Source organism: Fundulus heteroclitus, chromosome 1 (assembly GCF_011125445.2).
Source record: "Fundulus heteroclitus isolate FHET01 chromosome 1, MU-UCD_Fhet_4.1, whole genome shotgun sequence".
In the NCBI taxonomy this organism is placed as follows: Eukaryota; Metazoa; Chordata; class Actinopteri; order Cyprinodontiformes; family Fundulidae; genus Fundulus; species Fundulus heteroclitus.
The window spans coordinates 16,393,713-16,418,364 of record NC_046361.1 but is presented as its reverse complement, the minus strand read 5'-3'; the positions used below and the strand labels follow the sequence as shown (position 1 = coordinate 16,418,364).

The 24,652-nt window shown below is 38.4% G+C and overlaps 1 protein-coding gene across 3 annotated transcripts in view; it reads left to right on the top strand.

The window, feature by feature from the left end:
* Positions 1–24,652, top strand: part of cntn3a.1 (contactin 3a, tandem duplicate 1) — a 140,858-nt gene that overhangs the window by 96,557 nt on the left and 19,649 nt on the right. For all 3 annotated transcript variants that reach the window (XM_036136407.1, XM_036136398.1, XM_036136416.1), the window contains exons 11-13: positions 1,862–2,012; positions 11,967–12,094; positions 22,067–22,242. In XM_036136407.1, the coding sequence (XP_035992300.1) occupies positions 1,862–2,012; positions 11,967–12,094; positions 22,067–22,242 (455 nt within the window). The remainder of the gene's footprint in view (positions 1–1,861; positions 2,013–11,966; positions 12,095–22,066; positions 22,243–24,652) is intronic.

Sequence of the window (24,652 nt, the reverse complement as noted above, 5' to 3'; positions counted from 1 at the left end):
TGCATAATAGCAGGTGAAACTGATTGTCAATCAGTGTTGCTTCTTAAGTGGACAGCTTGATTTCACAGGAGTGTGATTGACTTGGAGTTACATTGTGTTGTTCAAGTATTTCCTTTATTTTTTGAGTAATATATCTATCTATCTATCTATCTATCTATCTATCTATCTATCTATCTATATATATATATATATATATATATATATATATATATATATATATATATATACATATATATATGCTTCAGCTTAAAGGCCTCCATCACAACTAGTATCCACCAACAAAGACACTGCGTCAGTACAGGACAACAATGAGCTCCCAGGAGCCTATTCTGCAATAAAATCTCTGATTGGGGCCTATTCAGACTGAGATTCTCAAAGAGAAAAACTGTCCTGGAGGTGTGATTTTAGGATCTACCTAAAAGATTGCATAGCAAGTTCCCAGTTTACCCTCAAGTGTTATTTGTCGCAGAACTGAAAGCTCAGTTACTTTCAATAAAGGTTTCTCACTTTGCTGCTTTTCCAAAGTAAGGAATCTCCTATACAGCTAAAGCTGATAAACACGTTCACTGACTGTGATCTCAATTAGAAGGTGTACGGTTGATTAGAAACCCTGTCTATGAAAGGAACAAACATTTGTTCGCAAGTGTTAGGAAGTATTTGAAAAAGTAAAGGTGTTAAATGTGCTTTATTGAATATATATATGCATATTAATGTATAAATAATAATGGTTGGTTAAACTTCAGGTCTGTACTGGATTTAAGAAATGGGCTCAAAAACAAGTGCATGTCGTATCTACTTCAGCAAGAGGAGTGAGAAGCACATCAGTCTATGTTTTTGTGCAGATATTCTCCAGGCAAATGGTATTTGAGATATTTCATCAAAGAGGAATTTGCTTCCTCAAGTGTTGAAAAATATCTCTTTATATCTTTGTTGATGCAGCTACAGCACTTAGCAGTGACAGTTTGACACCGAGGCATTAGTGATAAAAAGTATTATAAGTCTGTAAGAGCGACCTCACATTCTTATACGGCAGCTTTATGTTAATTCACAAACATCATTCTGATTTAAAAAGTCAACCTTCTTCTTTTAAAGGAATTATTTCTTTTTGAGAAGTTAATAGCCCCAACATTTTTTTTATCTTTAGTGAATCAACAAAATATTTTAAAATAAGCCATTAAAAACATAACTTGTTTAAAACCTTGAATATCTTACTCCCACAATTACAGTATATAGTTACTTAATTTATCCTTCAGGCTCTAAATTAATTAAAATAATCTCTTAATGTCACACAAGAAAACAAAAATATCAGTTGTGCAGTTGTTAGATATCACCCTGGCATTCCACGTGTCGTGTCAAAAAATGAAGTCTGATGCAGCATGTGCAACATGTCGCTGATACCACGCTGTGGGTTCTCTTTGAAGAGCTTTTTACTGAGTCGATGCACGTCTAAAACAACTTCAGACGATGGTGCATTAGTAATTAGGGGCCTAAAGAAGCAGCAACAAAGCTTCGCCCTTGTTTTGCATTCTCTCGTTTTTAGCTTCAAAGCCCCACAGCTAGATTCTTAATGCATAATGTCCTTCTAAAGAAGATTCAGGCCAGTAAAATACAAAGAAATGCACCCTTGAACATGATGTACTATGCTTCATTTATGAGCATGTCTCTAAATGTGTGCAAACAGGAGCATGTGTTCAGAGAGAGCAGGATGTGAGTGCTGACCCGCCTAATGGATGGAGTGACCTTCATGTCTTAGGCAACTCTTTAGCTCACTTCCTCAATCGTTCTCTTTCCATTTCTTGTCTTTCTCTGTTACTTCAATCAATGAGTTTAACCTTTCTCTCCTTGAATCCCCTCCCTGCAGCTATTGCTCCTGACTTCTCCCAAAACCTGCTGAAGGCCCAAACGTTGGCCCGACAGGGCGGCGACGTCCTGATCGAATGCAAGCCCCGGATGTCCCCTCGCGGCGTGATTTCATGGAGGAAGGGGAAGGAAGCCCTGCGAGAGAGCCACAGGTGCCAGGTTACTTTCTATGGAGCTGTTGGTTGAGTTTGTCTGTTTTACTTGCAGAGCAGGACTTGGACACCTTATTTTATTTCACCCTACTTGATATTCACGCTGACAAACTGCAGAGAGCAGAATCACAGTGTGACACAATATAATTTGCATTGCATAACAGGGTCCGCTGTTCGCCACGCTCCCCGCTATCTACATTTCTTTCCTCAGCTCCGTTGTACTTTCCTCTCTGGCCAGGTTGTTTAAGGTAATTGGACGTTTCTAGACTGCAGCATTCAGATCGATGCGCCGATCCATCAGCTCATTAGCAGCATGTAAGGCCCGGAGGGTCATTAGAACACGCGGCAACCGGCGATACAGACCACCATGAAGATGTGGAAAAAAGGGGATCAAATGCCCAAAAGGACTGATCAATGGCTTGCTGCTGCGCTCACCTTCTTTTGTGATAGCGGTGGGGACACCAGGGGAATGTGCCGGACACCTTGTTTCATTAGAACTCAGGTTAAGGGACGATCAATGCAGCGTCTCCGTGAGCTCAGAGGAGATGGAAAAGGAGAAGCAAATGTTAATCAGGCAGGGAAAAACAACTCTTTGTCTGAAAGCATAATGGTGTTTGAAGTAACAAAGATTTGCCAACAATCAGTAACTGATCAGAATTTAAAGTGCTCACGCTCACGTTGCAGTAAACAGGGTTTAATTTGCATTCGTAAAAGACTGCTTTAAACAATGTAGGACTTTCTAGGACTTGCAGTTGTTGGAACTAAAATTGAAATGGGATCAAACTGTAACGTACGAGAACTGGACTCAAGATTCAGTCGGAAACAGGACTGTGGCGGCAAGTTTGTTTATTGAAAGCAGGAAGTGGTTTCTGCGTTTTCGGGACACGGAGCCTGCGGCGCGGCCGTGAGTTCCTGGACAGAGGCAACAGGTTAGTGATCGGCGGGTAATGAGAGGTTAAGGAGAGGACGGCCAGATCACTAACCTGATGGCGGGGTTTGGCGGCAACAGATTCGAAGGAGGAGGTCCGGCTGCTGAGGGAGTCTGCGGGCTCTGGGCCGTTGAGCGGCCGGGTCTCCAGACGGGCGGTCCTCCTTGATCCTTCCAGAGACGAGGTCCACAGACGGTCGGAGCGGCGGTACAGAGGGGCCAAGGCAGAGAATCTTAATCGAAGACAGGTCCAGGGTCCAAAACCAAAGGTCAGTCAGAAATCGGCAGACAGAAACAGACGAGGGTCAGGCTAGCTCGGAGTCAGAGGGAAAAAACAGATCAGGACTGGTAACCGTATAACTGGCAGATATTTCACAGGCTGGAGGAATCGGGCTTTGACGCGAGACACTCTGGCACTGGTGTCAGGTCGGTAAGCAAGTTATATAGGAACAGATGCAGGTGGGATCCATGAAGGGTAATTGCAGGAAGCCCAGAGTGGACAGGTGTGCTGAGTAGTGACTTGAACTGACACCAGTGCTGAGATCATCACACAAACGAGGGATATGATCACATGACATTTTTATATCAGGATGATTGTATGCAGGTTCATCATCAATATTATTAGCATTTTGGTAAAATATGATAGAAGCCAGCAGTTAGCCAGAGTGTTATAATCTGAAGATGTGGTAGTTAGAGTAAAGCAATTAGCAAAAACGTGTTTACCTGCACCATAAGTATTTATAAATCCTGTCTCGGGTAAGATACCCTGTGGGAAAACCCGCAAGAATAAACTTAGAAAAATGAAAATAATAAATGCATATAGACTAGAGTATAATTTGTCAATTTGCCAAACTTGAATGTACCTTTTCTGAGACACCAATTTCGGTGCTAACAAAACAAACAGGAGATCACCACAAGAGAAATCTGTGCTGTAGATGTTTACACTATTGGAAATCCTTACAAGGAGTCACCCAACAGTTCATTACACATCTATATCTTAAATTTACAAATATATAACAGCCTAATTTCTGTCTATATTGCTTCACTCATCGTGCACAAAACATTAAATTAGTAAGTTTTTTTTTATGAGGGGAAAAATTACTACTTCACAGAGCCTCACGTCCCAAAAATCCCAGCTGACCCTTTATGATCAAGTGCAGTTGGGTTGTGCTGTAGCACAATGACTGGAAGTACACCCGTAAACCTCAGAATAATTAATAGAAAACAAAATGATGTTTTTGTTTGTCTAGTTGTTTCAGATAGCTTTCTCTCTTAATAAATAGATGTATCATTTTAACAGTACGTTTTAGATTTACTTAAGTTATCTTTGTTTGAAAGTGTGGTTAATAAAAGGAAAACCACACCCTCTATGAAATCCAAAATTTAAAATATCAATCCTTTGTTTGTATTGCCTGCTGTTTGTGTGTGCAGAAATTAGTACCTTTGATGGACATAAAAGGACAGTTTTGTTTAAAAGTGTGGTCAGTGAATACAGTTTTAATGGCAGTTTTCTTATAAAACATCAACACCAACCATTAGAAATGTTGTCATGGTGATGATCAAAGCCAGGAATAATTTTTTACTTCTTACATTTCGATAACCAGGGTTTTATTTTCAGATACGGTAAAAGCCTAATTTAAACAGAGTACCCTTTGTGTGACCTGTTCAAACCTAAACACATTACACAGTCAGTAGTGCTTAGTGCTTTTGCACAGAAAACCTCCACAATAGAAAATTTTAAACTTCAACCAGATTAGGCTTGTAGAAACAGAACCGTCCTGAAGTGCAGCTACACATTAATTGTTGCTCCAGTTTCTTTTGTCTGTGCAAATGAGTCACATTGTGTTTGACAACATCCTTATTTTTAGCAGAAATAAACCAGCGAGAGGCAGAGCACACCAGCTGGCGCATGCAGGGAACTGGCGGGGTTGCATATTTCTCATTTGATACAGGATTAATTGTTCAACAGGCTCGGCAGCTTCGCCACGTCTAACCTCTGGTATATCCATCTTCCTGAACAGCGGGGGTGCCACAGGTTTAGTCATCTCTCACCTCCACCTGGCAAACAAGATGTTTGGGAAGCTTTTTCTTTTTTTTCTTTTTATTCCAAAGAAGACAAAAGATGTTTTATGTGCAGGATGTCAGCAGGATCAGCTATAGGATTATATGTTCCAAATGTCTGCTAAATGTAAAACCCAGCTTGCAGATTTATCAGCCTGTAAAGTATTGCAAAGAAAAGGCATCTAAGCTGCAGCGTGTGATATCAATCATGGCCATAAAAGCTAGATTTCCCATATGAGATTTAATATCCCACCCTTACCCTGAAGTGGGTTAGCCGCATGCAGGATGTTAGGTTTTTACATTATTGCAACTTCTCTCGCCCGCCTGCTCCCCTGTTCCTGGCTTGTTAGCGTTTACTTTCTCCACATTGAAAAGAGGCCGTTTCCCGCACCATTACAGCAGTGGCACAATGCTGATCCATTGTACTGGCTCGGCTAAAGTACCCATAATTCTTTCTAATCTTCCCGGGGATAATGTCTTCAAGCATCCGAGATAGAGGAAAACAAATCATCCAAGAACAACGCAGTATCCGATTAGTTAATAAAATCATGCCGGGGCTATACTTAAGTCAGCTCATATCCTATGCACGTATAACTAGATAGTCCTATAATAGGAATGCTGGGCACTTACAGTATACAGGAAGTGATGAGGTTAGCGGTAAAGTGCTTACCCTAATTAAATTTCATTGCTGACCACTGCCAGCAATTGGGAAAGGGATATACGGAATGGCTCTCTGGAATATTACCCCAAGATAAAACCACTGTGTTTAAGACTGTTGTGCTAAACAATATCTACTGTTCTTTTCTCTTATCATGAATCAATTGGTAATCCTCCTACTGTGAGGTGCAAATTTATCCATTTGTGTTGCTAGAAACAGAATCAGCAGTTCAAGTGAAGCATTTAAGCGGCACTTTAGAAAATTGTGAGCCGGTTGTAATATACTGACTTAATTACACAATCCCTCTGAAGTGGTTAAAATAATGTTTTCATTTACAGCCTCTTGGTTTTTTGTAACACCGCAGAGAGACTTTTAGATTACAGCCAGTAGCTCACTTTTAATGCGGGGCCAGGAAAGGGTTGAGGTAAAGTGTGTGTTTACTCTGTCACGCACTCTGGCTTTTATGTACCCCTCACATTTCAGCAATACCCTAATTAGTTTAGAGCAGCCTTTGAGAAAAACAAATCACAGTGAGTGCATTTCTGACAGATATTTCTCTTTATATTTCCTTCTCTTACCGTTTCTTTGTAGCTTTGGCGAGGAGGAAGCTTGACATTGGCGGCGGCACAGTTCAGTGGCAAGCCTTATCCCGATGACATCTCATATCAATAACTCTTTGTTATAGCCCATTACAAAGAAAGCCCTCAGTTCACTTAGGAGAATATACGTCCGGCTCCGCCGGGACTGGCCGGCGTTGTAAAGACGAATGTACTTTAATTCTTCATCCTTTAAAGCAATACAGGTCATTCCTGATCATTTTTTTTAAAGCCCGTCGTCCCTTAAAAGGGACTTTAAGAAAAGGATGACTTCAACCAATTTTAAACCTTTTATATTGTAAAATGTTGCTCAACTATGGTTTAAACAATAAGAAGACAGTTTTTGGTAAGGTTTGTAGTTCGGATATAGAAAGAAAATTATCGATATGGTAAATTTCAGGGTCCATTACTGGTATTGAGATAAACCAAGGTTTGAAAAAGTTAGGGTTTCAAAAATGTTGCTCTGGTTTGTCAGTGTTCGAGTGCTTGGGTAAAGACTTAGTCATACGTCCTCATCCGCTCTGGTGTCCGCTGGACCATAAAGCCCATCTGAAAAAATTTTCTTCATAAACTATTGTTTACTTTAAAACTAATCTAACAAGAAAAAAACTTCCATCCATTATGTATATGCGCTTTTCCTTGGATGGTGCTAGTGTCTATCTTCAGCAGTCATTGGAGTCACACCTTAGATAGGATGGCAGTCCATCACAGTGCAAACGAGAGAACCACTCTCGTTTGCAGTGGTTTAGGTGTGCGTGTATGCAAGCACACACGCACACCTAAAGGCAATTTAAAACAACCAATTAACCTAACAGCAATATTTCTGAACTGTGGGAGGAAGCTGGCGTACCCAAAGAACCAACGCATGCACATGGTGAACATTCAAACTCCATGCAGAAAGACCCCAGACTAGGATTCAAACCCAGGACAATTCTTGCTGCAAGGCAGCAGTGCCGCAGTGCTACGTGCAGCACACAATAATAACCAGTTTTATTTTTATTATTTTAGCACTAGGCAGAACTATGTTCAGGAAATAACTAAAACATATCAGCAAATTTATGGAAGTATAAACATTACATTACAGAATGACATCTGGCTGGGATGGAATATTTGGTAGGGAGATATTTCACCGAAGAAATATACAGCTGTTAACAACAAATGTATGTTCTGCTCGATGAAGGCTTAAGTTTGACTTTTTTCCCACTTCAGCACAGACAACATGCGGTAAAGATCAAATAAGACAGTAAAATTAGAATCTCAGCAGAACAGCTGTCTCGCATCAGGAAATATTGATTTGTTCTCATTAACTTTATTGGATTTCACATGTTTGTAATAACTTTGATAATGTCTAGTAAAATTAATTACTGGGTCAAGACGCAGTGGGATTCGCTATTAACAGCGGAATTTTTTTTATTGCCTGTGTAGGTAATTTTTATGTCTATGTCTGTTTTTATTGATAGAGGCAGCTTTGGCTGGATAATTCTGTAACTCTGCTTCAGTGAATCTGCAAGACAGACTCCCAGCTTTAATAAAACAGCTGTCTGCTGATGTTTAGCAACTTCACAGCCCTGCCTTAAATATTCTGCAATAATCAAAAATGCTTTGAAGCCTTTTATAAGCTGTGCCTTTGTCAGGCCATGTTGTAGTTGTATTTAATTCCCGGGCACACATTGATAGCAGATTTCTCTGGTTTTTTTTGTTACATGCTTACCTGACAGGAGTGAAACCAGACAAATCTGGTATCATTGGAAACACTTTGATAATTCTTTTGTCTAATATGCCTGGCTGCTCTGGCCCTTAAATATAACATTTATGAAGTCCCAAATGTCCCACTGTGGAACTTGTCTATAAGGCCGTGAGGTAAACTATTTCTTTTTAATGAAGAGTTGTTATTTTCTATGTTTCCAATAACATTTCTGTCCACACATTCTCTGAATTTCCAAAAAAAAAAAAATAGGTGAAATATTAAACCACCAGTAGGTGAAAATAGCAAACATTACCAACTCGTTTGAATTCAGATGCTGAAGTTCCTGAGAATTAATAAAGGAGTAATAGGCTAATGATTCTCACAAAAAAAGTGTGGCTACATTGTTCTTTGACACAGATAACCAGGTTCTCTTAGTCACTGACTTTTATAACACGTGTTTAAAATTCAACATAATTGCATAACAGACATGTAAAATGCCATAAAACAGCTTGCTGCGGATGCTAATGCAGACAGAGTCAGGGGGCATACAGAAACTGGGTCGCTACATCATATTTTTATACAATCTGCTTGCCAAGCCTGCATGGACATATCAAATATTGAGTAAAAAAAAATCTTCACTTTGGAAAGTGTTTTCATACACCATTACAGCGTTGTTTCCCTGACACAAAACTCTATTTGTTTTTGGAGAAATTAGAAGATTTTTTTTGTTTGTTTGTTTTGCATAATATCTGTGCTTGTTTAGGTAAGAGCTAAAGTCTTTACACTCTCACTCAAAGCCACAGATTTGTGATGAATAATGCAACATTGTTTTGGGGTATATTAAGACTCAGGTGGTACCCATCAGGATTTTTTTTTTGTCCCTGATACAAGGAAGGCGCTGCTGTCAAGACAGTCTCTGTTTCATTCTGAAAGTTATTGTAAAGGGTGTAAACAGCTTAGATTTGCAGCAGAACGGCAGTAGCAGATCAGTAAAATGCTGTGCACAAAATATAATACAGTTTTGCGAGCCATGGAAATTAATATAGGCTGTAAATTTCTAGCAGTGGCCACACTAAACGCTGATGCATGTCTTACTGGGGGTGCAGCTGAGAAAATCGCAGAGAGTAGACCAGCAAGAGGCATTGGGAGCCAAGTGTCTTCAGGGGCTCCTGATATATTTTATTCATAAATGCCACAATCCGGGGACACCCTGATTTGGGTCCTTCTTCTGTCAGTCAACTCTGTTCAGATTTTCAGTTGAATCAAGACTGCTAGGAAATGTATAATTAGCAATGTCACTTGGAAAAATGCAATTAAACTATCAATATGTGCCATATTGAAAACATATACTATATTTCAGACTGCTCAGAGAAAAGAAAAGAAAAACTGAGCATGTTTTATGTACCGTAAACAGGAGCTTAGCGTTGTAAACCACTTTTTGTTAAAACTGGCAGATATGGTGTGAAGCACAGAAAATTGACATGTAAAACTATTACATGTATAAATTAAAGCAATCAGCTCTTAATGAGAAAAGTCAAAGATTGATGAGTTCCTTTAAAATGTTGTGCCTTTGAAGGGATTGCATTTGAATGTATTTCTTTCTAAAGAGTTTTATCGTTCGTAAATAAGTGTGTTGCTTTGTTTGCATTGGATTTAAAGGAGCAATAAGCAAAATGTCATTATTTTATGTAGAAAGAACCACAAAATTGGTTTGTGAAGAACTAAAGGTATCTTTTTAGACGGATTGTGGTTAAACATCACACACCATCTCTGTGTTGTTCTCCAGTTTCTTGCTTACATCGCCGGGCCGGCCGCACGTGACTATCTGTCACTCTGGGCTTAGCCCCTCACTGCCCATAAAATGCCACTAGTCTGGCTGAGCTGTGTTGTGTAGGCACAAGATGGCGGAGGGGATGCCCAGTGGATCAAACATTATTTTGCTAACAGCATTATAAAGTTATGAGTTACTTCTTCACTAGACATGTTCCTCTGGAAGGTGATGCCGTTTTGCTACGTAGTTATCCTTTGCAAGTATGCGCATATTAGGCGACCGGTAAGAAGAAAAGAGGAAATGGGTGCCAATCACTTTTTGCTCCTTTAAAATTGCACTGCCTTTTTTCCATAACTGTGCTACAACCCAGTGACCCGTCAAACAGGGTGAAGCTAATGCTAGCTGTCAGACAAAATGGCAGGATTTTTTTTATTGTCAATATAAGTAATATTAGTAGACAGTGGTTCTCAAATGTTGCTGGGTCAAAAATTACCCAGAATCCCTTTTCAAATGAACATATATATGGGTTCATTTATAACAAAAAAACAATGGCTTCTAACAACAAGACTATTTCAGCATTACCACACTTTTTAAACTATAATACAAAAAAATATATAAATGGCTTTTAGTCCGACTCATACCTGCAGTAAACTTTTAACTAGCTATGAACCTCATATGGCACAAATAATATCAAGCCATTAATATTAAATATAAACTTCAGTCATATTCATTTTTGAGTTTATTAAGGGGATGCTGTGGCACGTTTAGAAGGCCTGTATTTTCTGGACAAAAAGGCAAGGCTTTTCTTGCGGCCCCCTGTGGTACCTATATGCCCCGCCCCAGAGGGTACACCCGCTATTTGAGGAACACTTGCTTATGAATAGGGAGAATACCACATTCTACATAAAATAAAACATCAGGCTGTAAAGATTTGCTTTCTATTTTTACACATGAACATGTTTATCAGATATACAATCAATAAGGACCCCAGAATATGAATTTTAAGAATTCGCTCAATGAGTCATATTGATTTAACAAAGTAATTAAATATTTTTACTATCTAGACTCAACTCATTTAACCTTTTAGGTTTCAAAAGTACCCCTCCTAATACAGAAAAAGGAGGACCAAACCGGGGTGTTATACTGCCTTTTACAGGATTTAATAGATAAGGGATGTGATGCCTCTTCATAACTTCATATTTGCCTCTGGTAATTAAGAAGTTCAAAAGAAAGAGATCAAGGAAAATATGTTGCAAAAAAACAGCTGGAATGCACTGATAACAGAGAGCAAAAAAAGCTTTAAAGGTGAACTGAAGGTAATGAAATGCAATAATTTCTAAACACACTAAATCAGAGAAGTGATGAACTTTCATTTAAATGCAGGTGTGATTGAATGTTTTTTATTTGATTTTATTTATTTATTTTGGCCACTGTCTACATGACTGGAAGCTGATTTTGTTTGTAGCTATTTGTGCAGTATCGACTCACGTTTTTACAAAGTGCAAAAGAATGTGTTTTTTTTTTTTTTTTTTCAAAATCAAGCAGCATTATTACCTCAGTGGGCTGCGCACCTCCGTGAAACATTTGAATTTTATAAAACATTTAGTTTTCTCAGGTATTCGAGGATCCCAACCTTAAGTGTTTTCATTTATTTTCATCTTTGGCTAAAACATCTGAGCAAATGAAAACACATTAAGATGAATGCTATAATTTCCTCCCACAAGCTATTTGTACCAACAATTTCAATCTTTGTTAATGCTGACAGTCGTTTTAAAACATTTGAAAAAAAATGACAGATATATTTTACCATTTTTGTCTTAAAAAATTGCTCTTTGTCACCTGCAAGAACTGAAAAATGTAGTTAAAGCAAAAAACTAAAATACTGAATATTTTGTATTTCAAAGGTTTTAGTGAAAATGTGAATAAATGTGAGTTGTATTATATACTTCTGTGCACTGAAGCAGCATTTCAACACTTTAGATATACACAGCTGATCCCCGTCAGCATTGACATGAAGTCAAAATGTAAAATTTTGCCCTATGAAATGTTCTCTTCTCCTCTCTTCTCTTATCAACTCCGTGGTGACAGATCAAACTGTAGCACTTCACAAAGAGCTTCCACTTACATCAAACTGACACACAGCCTGATAAAAACTCCAAGCAGCACTTCGGCTGTTTTTAGACTTTGAACTTGCTATTCCACTTTTTTACTTTGAGTCTAACGGTAATATGTAATGTTTTGATCCCCCTACAGAATGATGGTGCTGGATAACGGAAGCCTGCGGCTCTCCAATGTCACTAAAATGGATGCTGGGATCTATACGTGTGTAGCCAGAAACCAGTTTGGAGTAGCAAGCAGCTCTGGAAGCCTTTTGGTTAAAGGTAAGTTCTTGAAAGAGTTAACACAGCGGATAGCAACTGGTTATTGCTTGTTTACTGAATATTTCTCTCATATTACAGTTCCAGTTGGCAGGTATTTTAACATTGTACTAAATAAGAGAAAATCATGTATTGTATTGATAGGAGGATGGCAGAACCACTACCGTATTTTTCGGAACATAAGGCACACCGGCTTATAAGGCGTGTATTTGTCCACTTATATTCTTCCCAACTGTGTGATATCACTCAATCCCCTCACGTACATAGCTCTCTCCTGAGAGAGAGAGACTTTACATGATCTAGGAACCAATCAGAGACAGGCACCTGCACACTCAAATTTACATAAGTTGACGACGCCAGTTGTAACAATTACCCAGTTGTTGTTTTTTCCACATCACAATCATACTTAAGTGATGAGCTTAATTTCTGTTTCCGTAGCATCATATAAATAATCATATAAATAAAACATTGATGTATGATGTATTTGTTTACGGAAGATACCCAATACTAGGTTCTCCAACAGTTGTGTATCCAGAGAATATTTTATACTAGGATTTGCCATAGATGTGAGTACAGAGGGTATCCTATACCAGCATCTGTTACAGATTACATCTTCCTGTATATCCTCAAAAACATTTTAAATATGAGGCAGATACATAAATGTATATACTGTCCAATTGTAAAAGGTAAAAGGTCTCAAAACATTGGTGTCTTTAGCCCAGGGTCAAATTTATTTTTCTTAAATCTCAGTCAAATGAAAAGATCCTAAAACACATTTATTCATTTTAATTATGCTCTGAGAGGTTCCCAAACATTTAATGTGAATCGATTCTCTAAATATATTCCAATATATTTTCACATCATAATGCAAATCCAGCTAGACGCTCACAGAGAGGGTTCCTACTGTTCTCTACTTTGACCAGACCATTTACCTTTTACTGTAGCTCAGGTGAAAGTCCCTCTGCTCTGTTCCTGCTCAGAGTTAACCTCCATCTCATTTCTTGCTGGGCGAATAAGTGATTAGCTATAACTTAAATATAACCAATTCTGAGTCAGCATTCAGGTTTTCTCTCTGCTTCTCCCTGTTTCTGGCTCTGCGGCTGCTCTGAAGTAGGCCGTGTTCCCCACTATAGCCCTGTTCGAGGCACTCGGTGTAACAGTTCAGGTAATGAACGAGGCAGGCCGACGACCCTGAGCTTAACATCCATTCTGGCCTTCTCCAGATTAGATACGCTACTACTACTTATACACCACTTGAATTGGCACTACAACTTTTAAATACAGCCATACATAAGATTTATTCACTAGTTCAACTAAAATATTTTTTTTTCAAAGTGCACAGTATATGTTTTCTTAGCATTATTCATTCAGTCTACGTTAAACCTAACTGGTGCTTTACAAGAAAGCACAATGTTCTGGGGAATCCATTTGCATGGAGAGCGGCCTAGTTTCCGTGGCTCCCTGCAGAGTGATTTCACAGATATTACACTTATTCTGTTTTTGCATCAAAAGTGTTAGACCCAGTGTGTATGAACAGTTTACTCTTTGGGGAGTCAACTACATGCTGGTTCCTCTAATGCTTGTCCCTCCAATAACAGGAGGAATTATATACAGCTGCACGTACACAGGCGTGTACGTAAGAAACTGTAGTGCTTTTGTTTTTGACTGTCTCCATAGTATTGTCTCTGAATGCAACTGGACAGCGTAGCAGTGAGAGCTCACAGTACACATTGTTATGTCCTGCCTCAGTGGACCTGTTGATTACTGCGGTGGTGTGTGTGGATTTTATTGCGTCCAGAAGATTCTGAACAACAGCGCTGAATATTTATACTGATGCGAGATTACCCAGAGAGCCGTGGGATTGTTGGTCCACACGAGACGGTCCGTTGAGACCCGTGCTTCTGTAGTTGTTGAGACAGGAAGCAAGGCAAAAGATGGTATCTCCAGCAAAAGATAAAATATGGATTAAATGAAAAGGATGTGGAGCATATTACGCATCCTTTGATAAAAAAAAACAAGCACAAAAGAGAAAAATCTGCAAACAAAGGGGAAAAAAAAGGCAGAGATGCTCGAGGACACACCGATCTGCTGTATCTGGTGATACTGCTGCCGTGGGGGAAAGAAGGAATATATGCTCCAACACAGGTGCGGCCTCAGTAACCAGTAACCACATTACGTTATGTTATGTTGCATTGATTTGTCGCACATTTAAACCGAGTGTACAACAAAGCAAGGCAAGTGGGTATTTATGGTTCCACGAAGGAGCCACGGGCTGTTGGAGTGCAGAGACTGGACTGTGCTGTCACTAAGGACGGGATTGCAGGAAGATGCTGCAGTAACCCAGAGGCCTTAGAGGCTTTGCTATTTTAGGTTCCATCTTTTAGCTGCAGATGACAGCTTCAAAGTATTCTCCCTTTTGATCTGTCCATTCTTGCCAATGTTACAAGATTTTAATCTGGTGAGTAGAGGAACAGGCCGAAGAGACAATGGATGATCAAAGAGACGAAAAACTTTATAACAGTGATTTAATTCTAACTGAATGAAATTTACAAGGAGAAATAAAGCTGTGGCTGTTCCAACTATCCAGCAGTAAAATTACATTGACAGGTTCTATATCATACTTTTTTAAGGCTTCCAAAGTCAACTATTGGCAAAAATGTTGAAATATTGTCTTTGCCACTACAGAATATTAATTTGGTACGAACTATTAGTTGCTTTCTGTTTTTTTTCCAACCTGGAAGATAGATGCTTGCCTTCTCTGCTACTCCCTGTCTTCCTGTGTGGGTGCCCTGGAACCTCTCTATAGCCTCTGCAGCATGCAACCCTAACTCAACATTACTGTTACAATTTAGCAAGTGGTTTAATTTACTTACAACTCTAGCATCTCCATCGAGTGGTTTTATTGTAGGAATCCCAGACAATCCTTAATGATCCAGGCCGAGATTATTGGTTAAGTGACGGTCACAGACAAACACAAGCTAGCATGCTCCCAAAAATAAAATCCAACCAATTCTGCCCATTAGTTTTTTTTTTGTTTTTTATTTATTTTTTTTACATTGGCTGAACAAAGTCGAAGACCTCTCGCAGCTAAAAATAAATTTTCATGACATATCTGTAGCTAAAAAAAGATTTTGCTGTCACAGTGTAGATTAGATGCTAAAAGAGCCTCTTTGTATCAACTCTGAGCAGCAATCACCGCTCGCTGGTCGGAGAACGTGAGCATGTTGTTTACTGGGCAGGGGCGGCGCAGTGAAGGTAATTACTTGCCTAACAAGCAAGACTTATTTCATAAACACGACATATCAGTCTGGAAAGCAGCGGTTAGGGGCCGATATGAAAGGCCAGACTAGGGCGGGACTAACAGGGTCATTGTAAGAAGACCAGTGATGGCCCCTCGTTTTCCAGGACAGGAAGGGGCTGCTAGTCAGCAGTATTCATAAGGCTTACTCAGACGTCACGTCAATCAAGCAAAACATGACTTTTGCCATGATTTTGAAGAGGAGTATCATTATAACATACATAAAAGCTCAGAAAAGTTGATTGTGCATAACATAGGCATTTGAATTTCACAAAAAGAACACTCTGAATTAAAAGAAATTAAATTTTTGTGCAAATCTATACAGATGTGTCCAAGCCACTTAAACCATCTATTTAATATTCAAACTACCCTTCCAACTTTTCTGCCTCATTTAGTAAGGTAGATTCTTCAACTACTAACTCAAATTTGGATAGAAATCCTGTTGCGTCTCTGGCTCTTCTCAAGCTGCACATCATATATCAAGGGTCACCAACATGGTGCCTGCGGACACCAAGTAGCCCCCGAGGACCACATGTGGCATCCTAGAGCCTGTTAAAAAAAAGCACAATCCACCAGTGAGCTGCATCTAAAGCTTTATTTTATTCCATTACTCTTCCTGTTTATTCATACTTGCATTTATATAGATTTAAAAATGACAATATCTATAACAAAGCATGAAAAATGTGTTTATTGTACATAAAGTTAAGATGAACTGGTAGCCCTTCATATAACACAACACCAACAAAGTAGCTCTCAGTTTGCAAGGGGAAATCTTAGAGATTGTCTTCACAATTTGGGAGCAAACATTTAAAGCCCTTGTTATTGTTTTTGAATCTATATTACAAGCCCTATGAATCTTCTGATTGTTCCAGTAGACCTAAAAACCCATAAAGGCACATTTAGTTTAGCCAATAATTTATTTGTGTAGACATCTAAAAGGGCAGAGGAAGAGTAAACAAGTAAACCAAAAAGCTTCTAAACAACATTAAAGCTCTGTTTTTCTGCTTCCTCTCTTATATGTCCTTTTACTTGAGAAAAACCTCTTACCCCTCTGACTGTTATGTCCCGCTTATTTTGAGGGCTTCAGTCACCACTTGATGTTTTATCTTATCTTCGTGTCTCTCTAAAATATCACTCAAAAAGACGTGTCACTCTTTTATGTAATCAAAATTCATGGTTACCTTTTTATATTCCGTTCCTTTGGAAACATTGTTTTTGTAGTGCAATGTCTCACATCACAGAAACGGATTTCCACTTAACTTACCCTTTGCAGTTAATTTACACTTGTATACTCAGTAATGTGCTCTATTATTTTAACTCCTAATATCAGTATGCTATATCTGAGAAGTTCCTTTCTCCTTTTTTTCAGTTTTTCATATTAAGCGAATAGATTTTCATGAACCTATACCTAAAAATAAGGCTATTTACGTATTTGGGTATTATTATTTTTTGCCCAATTTCATTAGTTTTCTGGGATTTTTTTCATTAGAAATACAACTCAACTTTTATGACATAATTTAATCAGACTATTCCAAAAACCCTAACCCTAACCCTAAAGAAATTGTTTTAGGTGCTTGTGAAATATTCTACAGCATCATTTACCATCAATCCATAGGTACTTTTGAATGAAACAGCTCTGGGAGCTTGATTAAGTAAATGGGGACCAGAAAGCTTTCCAATGGTTGCTGTGCTCTTCAGGGTGTTTTATCTGGATATTGTTTATGTGCTCCACAGTTTCTAATCTTATACAATTTAATACAAAGCCAAGTTTTTCATGTTAAAAAAAGCTCCCTTTAAGAGGTGAATTGAAGCACTACAAATGAATTTTTGCTATCCAGCTGTTAAAGACTGTGGGGGTGTCATCATATAATAGAAAAGGTGGTTTGACCGTTGTGTAATTTGTATTCTGATTCAAGAGAATATCCACTGTAATGAGACACAAGATTTGTTTTATTAAAAAGAGTATCCTACAGCTTTATATATTTTTTTCTATAGAATATTAGATTAATCTGTGATCTTTTGGTTGCCATTTCTATTTTTTTATTCTTACTTTACTAAAATGGTATAACAGTGTAACTATATAACACCCTTATATAACAGCCTCATTTATTTAACATTATAAATAAAGATGGACATAAAATCACCATAAAATAATTTCTTACATCAAATACCAGCCTAATAACTTTGCTTACTTTGGTGTCAGTGCCAATCAGAAGTGTTTCAGGCTGACCAATCAGAGAAAGAACAACGGCCCATGAACCCGACACACAGGAATTTATTCTTCAAGTGTCAAAGATAAAATGTGTTGCCAATGCTTTGGCACGGCGACAAATATAAAGAGATATAATGTGATGGAACCTGGAGACAGAACATCTCTCTCTTGACTAGAAACGACACTAAAATGAGGAACTTGTCATTTCAGAATTATCATTCGAGGCAAGTGAAACAGATGTGATGGTTGCTGATTGACAGTGGCCACACGTAATAAGACACAAGGCTCATTGCCTTCTTGCACCTGCGATGTTTAATTCATAAGTGTTTTTCAAAGTGGCTCATAGCCCTGCTGGATTTGTTTAAGATTTCAATCCATTAAAATCACATGCTTCTGCAGTACAAGGGATTTTCTGGGTATTTCTAAAGAGCAGAGTCAACAGTACAGCTTTATTAAATTGCCTTTTTTGGTGAGTTTTATGAATTGAAAATTGGTACAAACGGAGCCCCAATTTTTTTTCCTCTTCCTTTTCTCTCTTAAGCAGTCTGCTGGAACATAGAAGAAACATTATATACATGCATGTTGATGGAAGTGCGGATATGTTTAAAGTGAAACCCACCCCCATGTAAAAAGCTTAATCCTGCCAAATTCTAAAAACTGCCAGCAAAGTGGGCAGTGCCAAGAGACCCTGAGGAGGGCTAGGTGTGTGTGTGTGTGTGTGTGTGTGTGTGTGTGTGTGTGTGTGTGTGTGTGTGTGTGTGTGTGTGTGTGTGGGAGGGGGGAGGAAGACAAATATTGCAGGCGTTTACATGAAAATGTCAAAAATGGCCCATTAACGATAAAGCAGTGTCCTTAAGCCCGGTTTATACAGTTTATCTGCAAAAAAAAAGGTCATTTTGGGGTGACTTGCACTTTAAGGTATAACAAGAAAGCTGTAGATGTAAGCTGTAGATTAGAACTACAGTGTATCGATATCTTATAATCACTATGTGCCCCCCCCCCCCCAAATTACCAGCAGTACTATTTATAGATCCATGGATCCATGATCAGCACAAATATAACCATATTCAAAATAGATGCTTTCACTCTTTCTGTTGAATGCCTCAGTATGTTTTAATCGGCACTTTTCTCTCATTTAATTTCATTGTCAGTGCTGTTGAATGAACAATTGTGCAACGAGAAATTTAACACCAGTCAAAAAGGTAAATTCTACTCAGGGCAAAAAAAATAAATAAATATTTTTTCTTTCTTGACAGTAGCTTTTAGTTCTTATGAATCTATCCAGTTTAAAATGCCCCCTAACAACAAAAGCAAGAATATTTAACAAGTAATAGTTCAAATCAGGGAAAGAAAATCCACATATACAATTATGTAAAAATACTGTGACTATGTGGAAGTGCTATGTGAAATAATTTGCAAAGATGACATACTACATTATGCTGCCATAATATGACAGTATTAACGACAATGTCAGCATCAGGCTTTGAAATACATTTTCAGATGAATGGAAATTATGTTACAAAAAATGGTCCAACATGAAAAAAAAAAAAAAAAAATTCACTTTGAGCTAAACAGATGTGCTGGACACTTTGTTGTTTGTCTTTTCATCTGGTTAACTGAATGATAACAGTATTGTACCTTTCCAGTCATGGCAAAAAAAATAGAAAGGCCCCCTGTCCGTTCCAGAGGTTTAATGCATAAATTATATTGTCCTTACTAGCCTTTAAAGTTGTTTAAATCTATGACCAAGATGACAGAATCCTAGTTGCAGATTTGTTCAGATTTTGTTCGCGACTAAGCCAATGGCTGAAACAATTTGTGAACAATTAGGGACTCACAAAAACCCTATCAATTCATTTTAACCATAATCTTGAATCACTCTGAAGACTTTGCACTATGTTAATGGCTTATCCACTTCAGCCCAGAGTAATTGTCTAAACTTCACAAAACCTGTGGTGTAACAGTGAGGCTTAATTTATTTATAGTGTTCATATTCCAGTGCACCCATTACAATTTATATTCCAGTTGTTTAAAAGTAATTTACAGCGGTGATGAGATCAAATGTGCATGTCCATGAGTGCCAGTAACATTTTGGAGAAGTTTCTACCAAGGAAAGCTGTTGTCATAACTGGAACCTAGCACTGCTATCCCTGGGGTCATTAAATGGCACTCTTTTAGCAAATGTTATCTTCTTTACACAGGAAAACGTCATAACATGCTTCCTCAGAAGAAATATCTTGTTTGTGCGTGTCTGTTTTGACGCAGTTTAGGACATCAAACATATATTTCTCAGTGGAAAACCCTGCATAATGGTGTTTTCCTCTCCCCTTGTTTTAAACTGTCGATATAATGGCCTGACCATTAAAGCTGATACATTATGCAAAGTTAATTCTGCAACCCATTTCTGTTGTTACCGCGCCAAGTCCAGCTGTGGGTTTGTAGGTACAGCTGAGACAAGCAGGCCATCATAGGATGAGCTGAAATAGCAGAACAGATGTCTTCAAATATTTAAGTGCCAATTTTGTCAGCTCTCAAGGTTACATGAAATCAGAATTTTGTGAAATGGGAACAACAACAACTCTGCGGTGTTTTAATGGTGGCCATAATTAATACCGTAGTCTTAATAGGCAACGTTTCTGTCTGATTTTGCTTTCAGATAACTACAACAGGAAAATATGCAAATGAGAGTAGCTTTATTGAACTTTATTTAGCTTTATTCAATTGAGGGCTGCAAAATGTGTCGCAAATGTATTGCTATTGCAATTTTACTGTATTGGATATCAGTATCACAAAGAGCTGCTTGGACTGTAACAATGGACTGCTAATTACACAAGGAGCATTCATGCAGTTCTCTCTGCCAGTCATATACAGTATATGGTGATGTTTAATGCATAAGAACATGTTCTGGGTTTTGCAGTATTTTAAAAGCCTGCTCACTGTTTGAAGCGTATGCTTGCAAAGAACCCAAGGTAGAGGGATATTAACAGCGATTAGTTTATCAGAAGTCATATCATCACAACATTCACCACCAGTGTTGCCTATCAGGTTTTCCTGATGACACGCTTCCCTAATTAAGATGCAAGAGATGACAGATAAGATATACATTTGTTATACGTTTGCAATAAAACAGGTTGCAAATCCTACACAGGGACATAATCAATATGGTAATTAATAGATGATGAATAGATTGACGGTTGATTAATTAACAGGAAATAGTTATTGTTGTAGTGGTGAATGTAGTTCAAAATTTGAACCGTGAACAGAAATTAATTTAGTTTTACCCGGTGTAAACAGCACTTAGATGTAGTTGTTGTTAACAGGCGCAACATGTCATGTATTGGTGAAGAGTAACACCCAGATCCAGGGGGAGGCAAAGCAGACAGGTGAAATAAAATACTAATATTGGTGGCAATAACAGTACAGAGTTCTATCCAGAGCAGACTAGTATATATTTAAGCTGGGGAGGTGATTGCTGAACAAGGGACAGGTGAATGATTAGAAACTCGGTAGAGGTGTGAAGGAAGGCAAGTGACTTAGCTTGATTGAGGAAATGGGGGAAATGGCTCCAAGGACGCACAAGGAACCATGGAGCAGAATATAAATTCCTATAGAATCTAAAAAATGGCGCAGCACACAGCAACACCAAAGCCACAAAGATCATGACACAACGCTGCTTTACAGTACATTGCAGCCTACAGAAAAACAACTGTCATACGTTGTGTGACACTCTTAGGTTTTGCCCCTGTCATTTCTACCGCGTGTGCCAAACTTTCCTGAGACTCGCCTGGAATAAAATGCCGCTGGGCAGTTGGTTTTCCTCCGGAGCTGTCAGATAAACAAGCCAGCTTGTTTTGACACAGCTGAATATAGACCTTTACTTTTCTTGACATGTTGCATTGCTAGCCTGTTCATTAGATGTTTATGACATGCATGAAGAAGTCACAAAGGACGGGTGTTAAGGCCCCTCAGGATGGGCTGAATATTCTCCACAGCGCTGAGACACCAAAGTTTACCTTGATGGGCAACAGAGAGAGGTGGAAATTTAGCAACTTTTTGTTTCATACCAGCAAAGCCAAGTGACTGACTGAAAATAAAGCTGTTGTAAAGGAGCTGAAGGTTTTTCTGTTGTTTTATTTTTAGATGTTACCGCCACGCTTCTGTGTGACTCGAAGACAGAGATGCAAAATGAGGTCACTGTCAGACTCAAAAGGGATTTGTTCTCTATTGTTAACATCTCACACAGGAGTAGATCAAAGGACAAGATTTGTTTTTGTAATTATTCATCAAAGTTCAGGGAACAGACAGTAAAGAAAAAAAAAAAAGATCACAGTTTTGCTCAAACAAGCAACACTATGGCTGGTTGTTTGGTCAGTGTCCAACAGGATTTATGTCAGACTGGAAAATAAAGAAAGCCACTACGTTATTAATGCCGTGTGTCCTGTGAATGTGTGTTTACTGTTTTCAGAGGCAACCGCTATCACGAGTCCAGCGGGACACCTAGATGTGACTGTGGGCGAGAGCATTGTGCTGCCCTGCCAGGTTTCACACGACCCAACTCTGGACCTGAAGTTCACCTGGTTCTTCAACGAGCAGGTCATCCACTTTGGAAGCCAAGGGGCCTATTTTGAAAAAGTTGGTGGGGTGAGTCCATCTATGCCCCTCTGCGCTCCCTTTGTTTGAGTGTCTTCTGGATAACACGGAAGGAAAATAAAAACTATCATTGCCAAGATGCTGAACTTGTTCTGCTGTTGTATTTGGTAATCGTTGACTTGTTTCTACAGCACATCCCACATGTGCTCAGTTTGTTTAAGTTTCAGGTAATTTAGGGAGGCCAATTAGCAATTCGAAGTCGTTGTGCTCTTCAAACGGTTCCTGAACTGTTTTTAATCATTGGCCACGTACATTGTCCAGCTGAAAGAGTCCACAGCCGTCTGGAATAGCGTAGCTGCAAAGCCTTACCGCTCAGCAGCCATGCAGCTCCATTGACGACACATTTTTGATTCGCTGTGTAGCAGCATTCAGTTCTTCAACAATTTGAGTTACAGTCACTCATAGGTTTGATCGGACCACACTGATCGGTCTTTCGGCCCCAACAGGCAGCAGTGAGCCTTGATCACCTGTGGCCCTGTGGCAGGTACACCCCCTGTTTTCCTTCCTTAGACTACATTTTATAGATATTGACAAGTACAGAGCAGGAACTGGAAACAAGAGCTGCAGCTCTAGAGACACCCTGACCCAGCTGACTAGCCATCAAAATCTCCTGTCAGACTTGCTCATATCCTTGTGCTTGTCTATTCTCCTATCTCCAACTTTCCCATTTTGGCTAATATGTTTCACCCACTAGCAGGTGCCGTGATAAAGTGATGATCAGTGTTGTTCCTTTTACTTGTCAGTGGTCATTATATTATGCCTGATCTGTTCAAAAAGCTACTAAAAAATTAGTACTTTTTACCTCTGCATGGAAAAAAGTACTGCAAACTTACATGCAGGCATGTAAGTTTGAGTAACAAAAACAAACTCCTGCATGGTTAGATATTTCACCATCAATTTCAAAGATTGAGTAAATATGCAAAGGTATCTTAAGAGGATCCACCCAGGTTTGATTTAATATACTTTTACTAAATAGAAGAACCCTCTTTGTTCAACTTGTGATGTCACCTTCTTCATTGATAAAAGAGAAAGTCCATCCCAATTCTGCCACTTATCCAGCGTCTTTAATCATCTTTGAATTAGGGTAAACAATTTTTTCCTAATTTTCTTGTACTAGCCATGATTTTTAACAACACAAGGACCTTTTATAAATTACTTGTCTCTCTATGTGTTTAATTTAAACTCCAATTTTCCCTAGATTAGTTGCTACAGAGCATCTAGACTGAGTATACCATTGTTAGTGAGGAAGCAATTAGGACCTGATTGTTATTTTTTTTTCTACATATATTTTCAGGCTCCAAACAACAGCTGGCTAGTTAATTTTGACTTTTCTGAGATTTAATCGTTTTTAGACAATTTGTGTTTTGTTATTAAGTTGGTGCTCAAGTGAATTAGTCAAGAAACTAATAGATGTAAACAATAGAAGGATTATAATCAAACACTGAAAAGAAAGTTTGTTAAACTGGAGACATGGTATTTTTGTAACACTAAGGTTCATATGTTATAGCTGTTCTGTTTTTATAGCTGTTTTGTTTTTGTAATTGAGGCAAGGGAAACTTTTGAATGAAATGTTTCTGAGAAAAAACTTTTTTGTTTAAGAAGTTTTAACAAATGGATTCAGTATCTGATTCAAAGGGTCCTTTTAGAAAACCAGTCATCTATCCCCCGCTTAATCAGAGGTAGACAAATCATAATTTAACTTCAGGCCCAAAGAACGACAGAAGTCAGTCAGTAATGTTTTCAGCTAAACTGTTACTTTGGGAAAATGTTCAGAAGGTTATCATTCACCTTTAGACACTCCTAATGAAGTGTTACAATCATGAGAGAAAGGAAATGTGATTGGTAGCAATAGGAGCTTAAAGTGACAACAGTTACAGAGCTGGTATGGATAACTTTATAGGGGTGATACTTATTATTTAGATTTAAACATTCTGCAAAATCTATGTATTTTAATTTGGATTCTGACATGCATGACTGTTAATGTATATTGAAAGTATTTTTTTTTTTTCGTAATGTAGCTATGTTAATACTTGGATACATATCTTGTCAAAAGCCTTGGTAGCAAAAATGTAAATATAGACTTGTCTTTCTAATACTTCTTATATCGGGCTTTAAAGTGTAGATTTACAGCAGCCATTACAATCCAAACATTGAACGCCATCTCAAAGAAGAAAATATCATTGGCTGATATGTTTGATATTTGAGTTTTGGTGTAGTTTATTTTATGTTTTTCTTCTTGAGCTAAATTATTTGAATGCAGATGAGATACGTTAAGGACAAGGAATGACATTTACCTATCTTCCTTTAGTTAAAGGGCACCCAAGCAGATGAATGTGGGAATCCGTAGGACTGAAAGCACTTCTTCATTTGTTTGTATAAGCTCAGAGCTTCTTTTTCATGC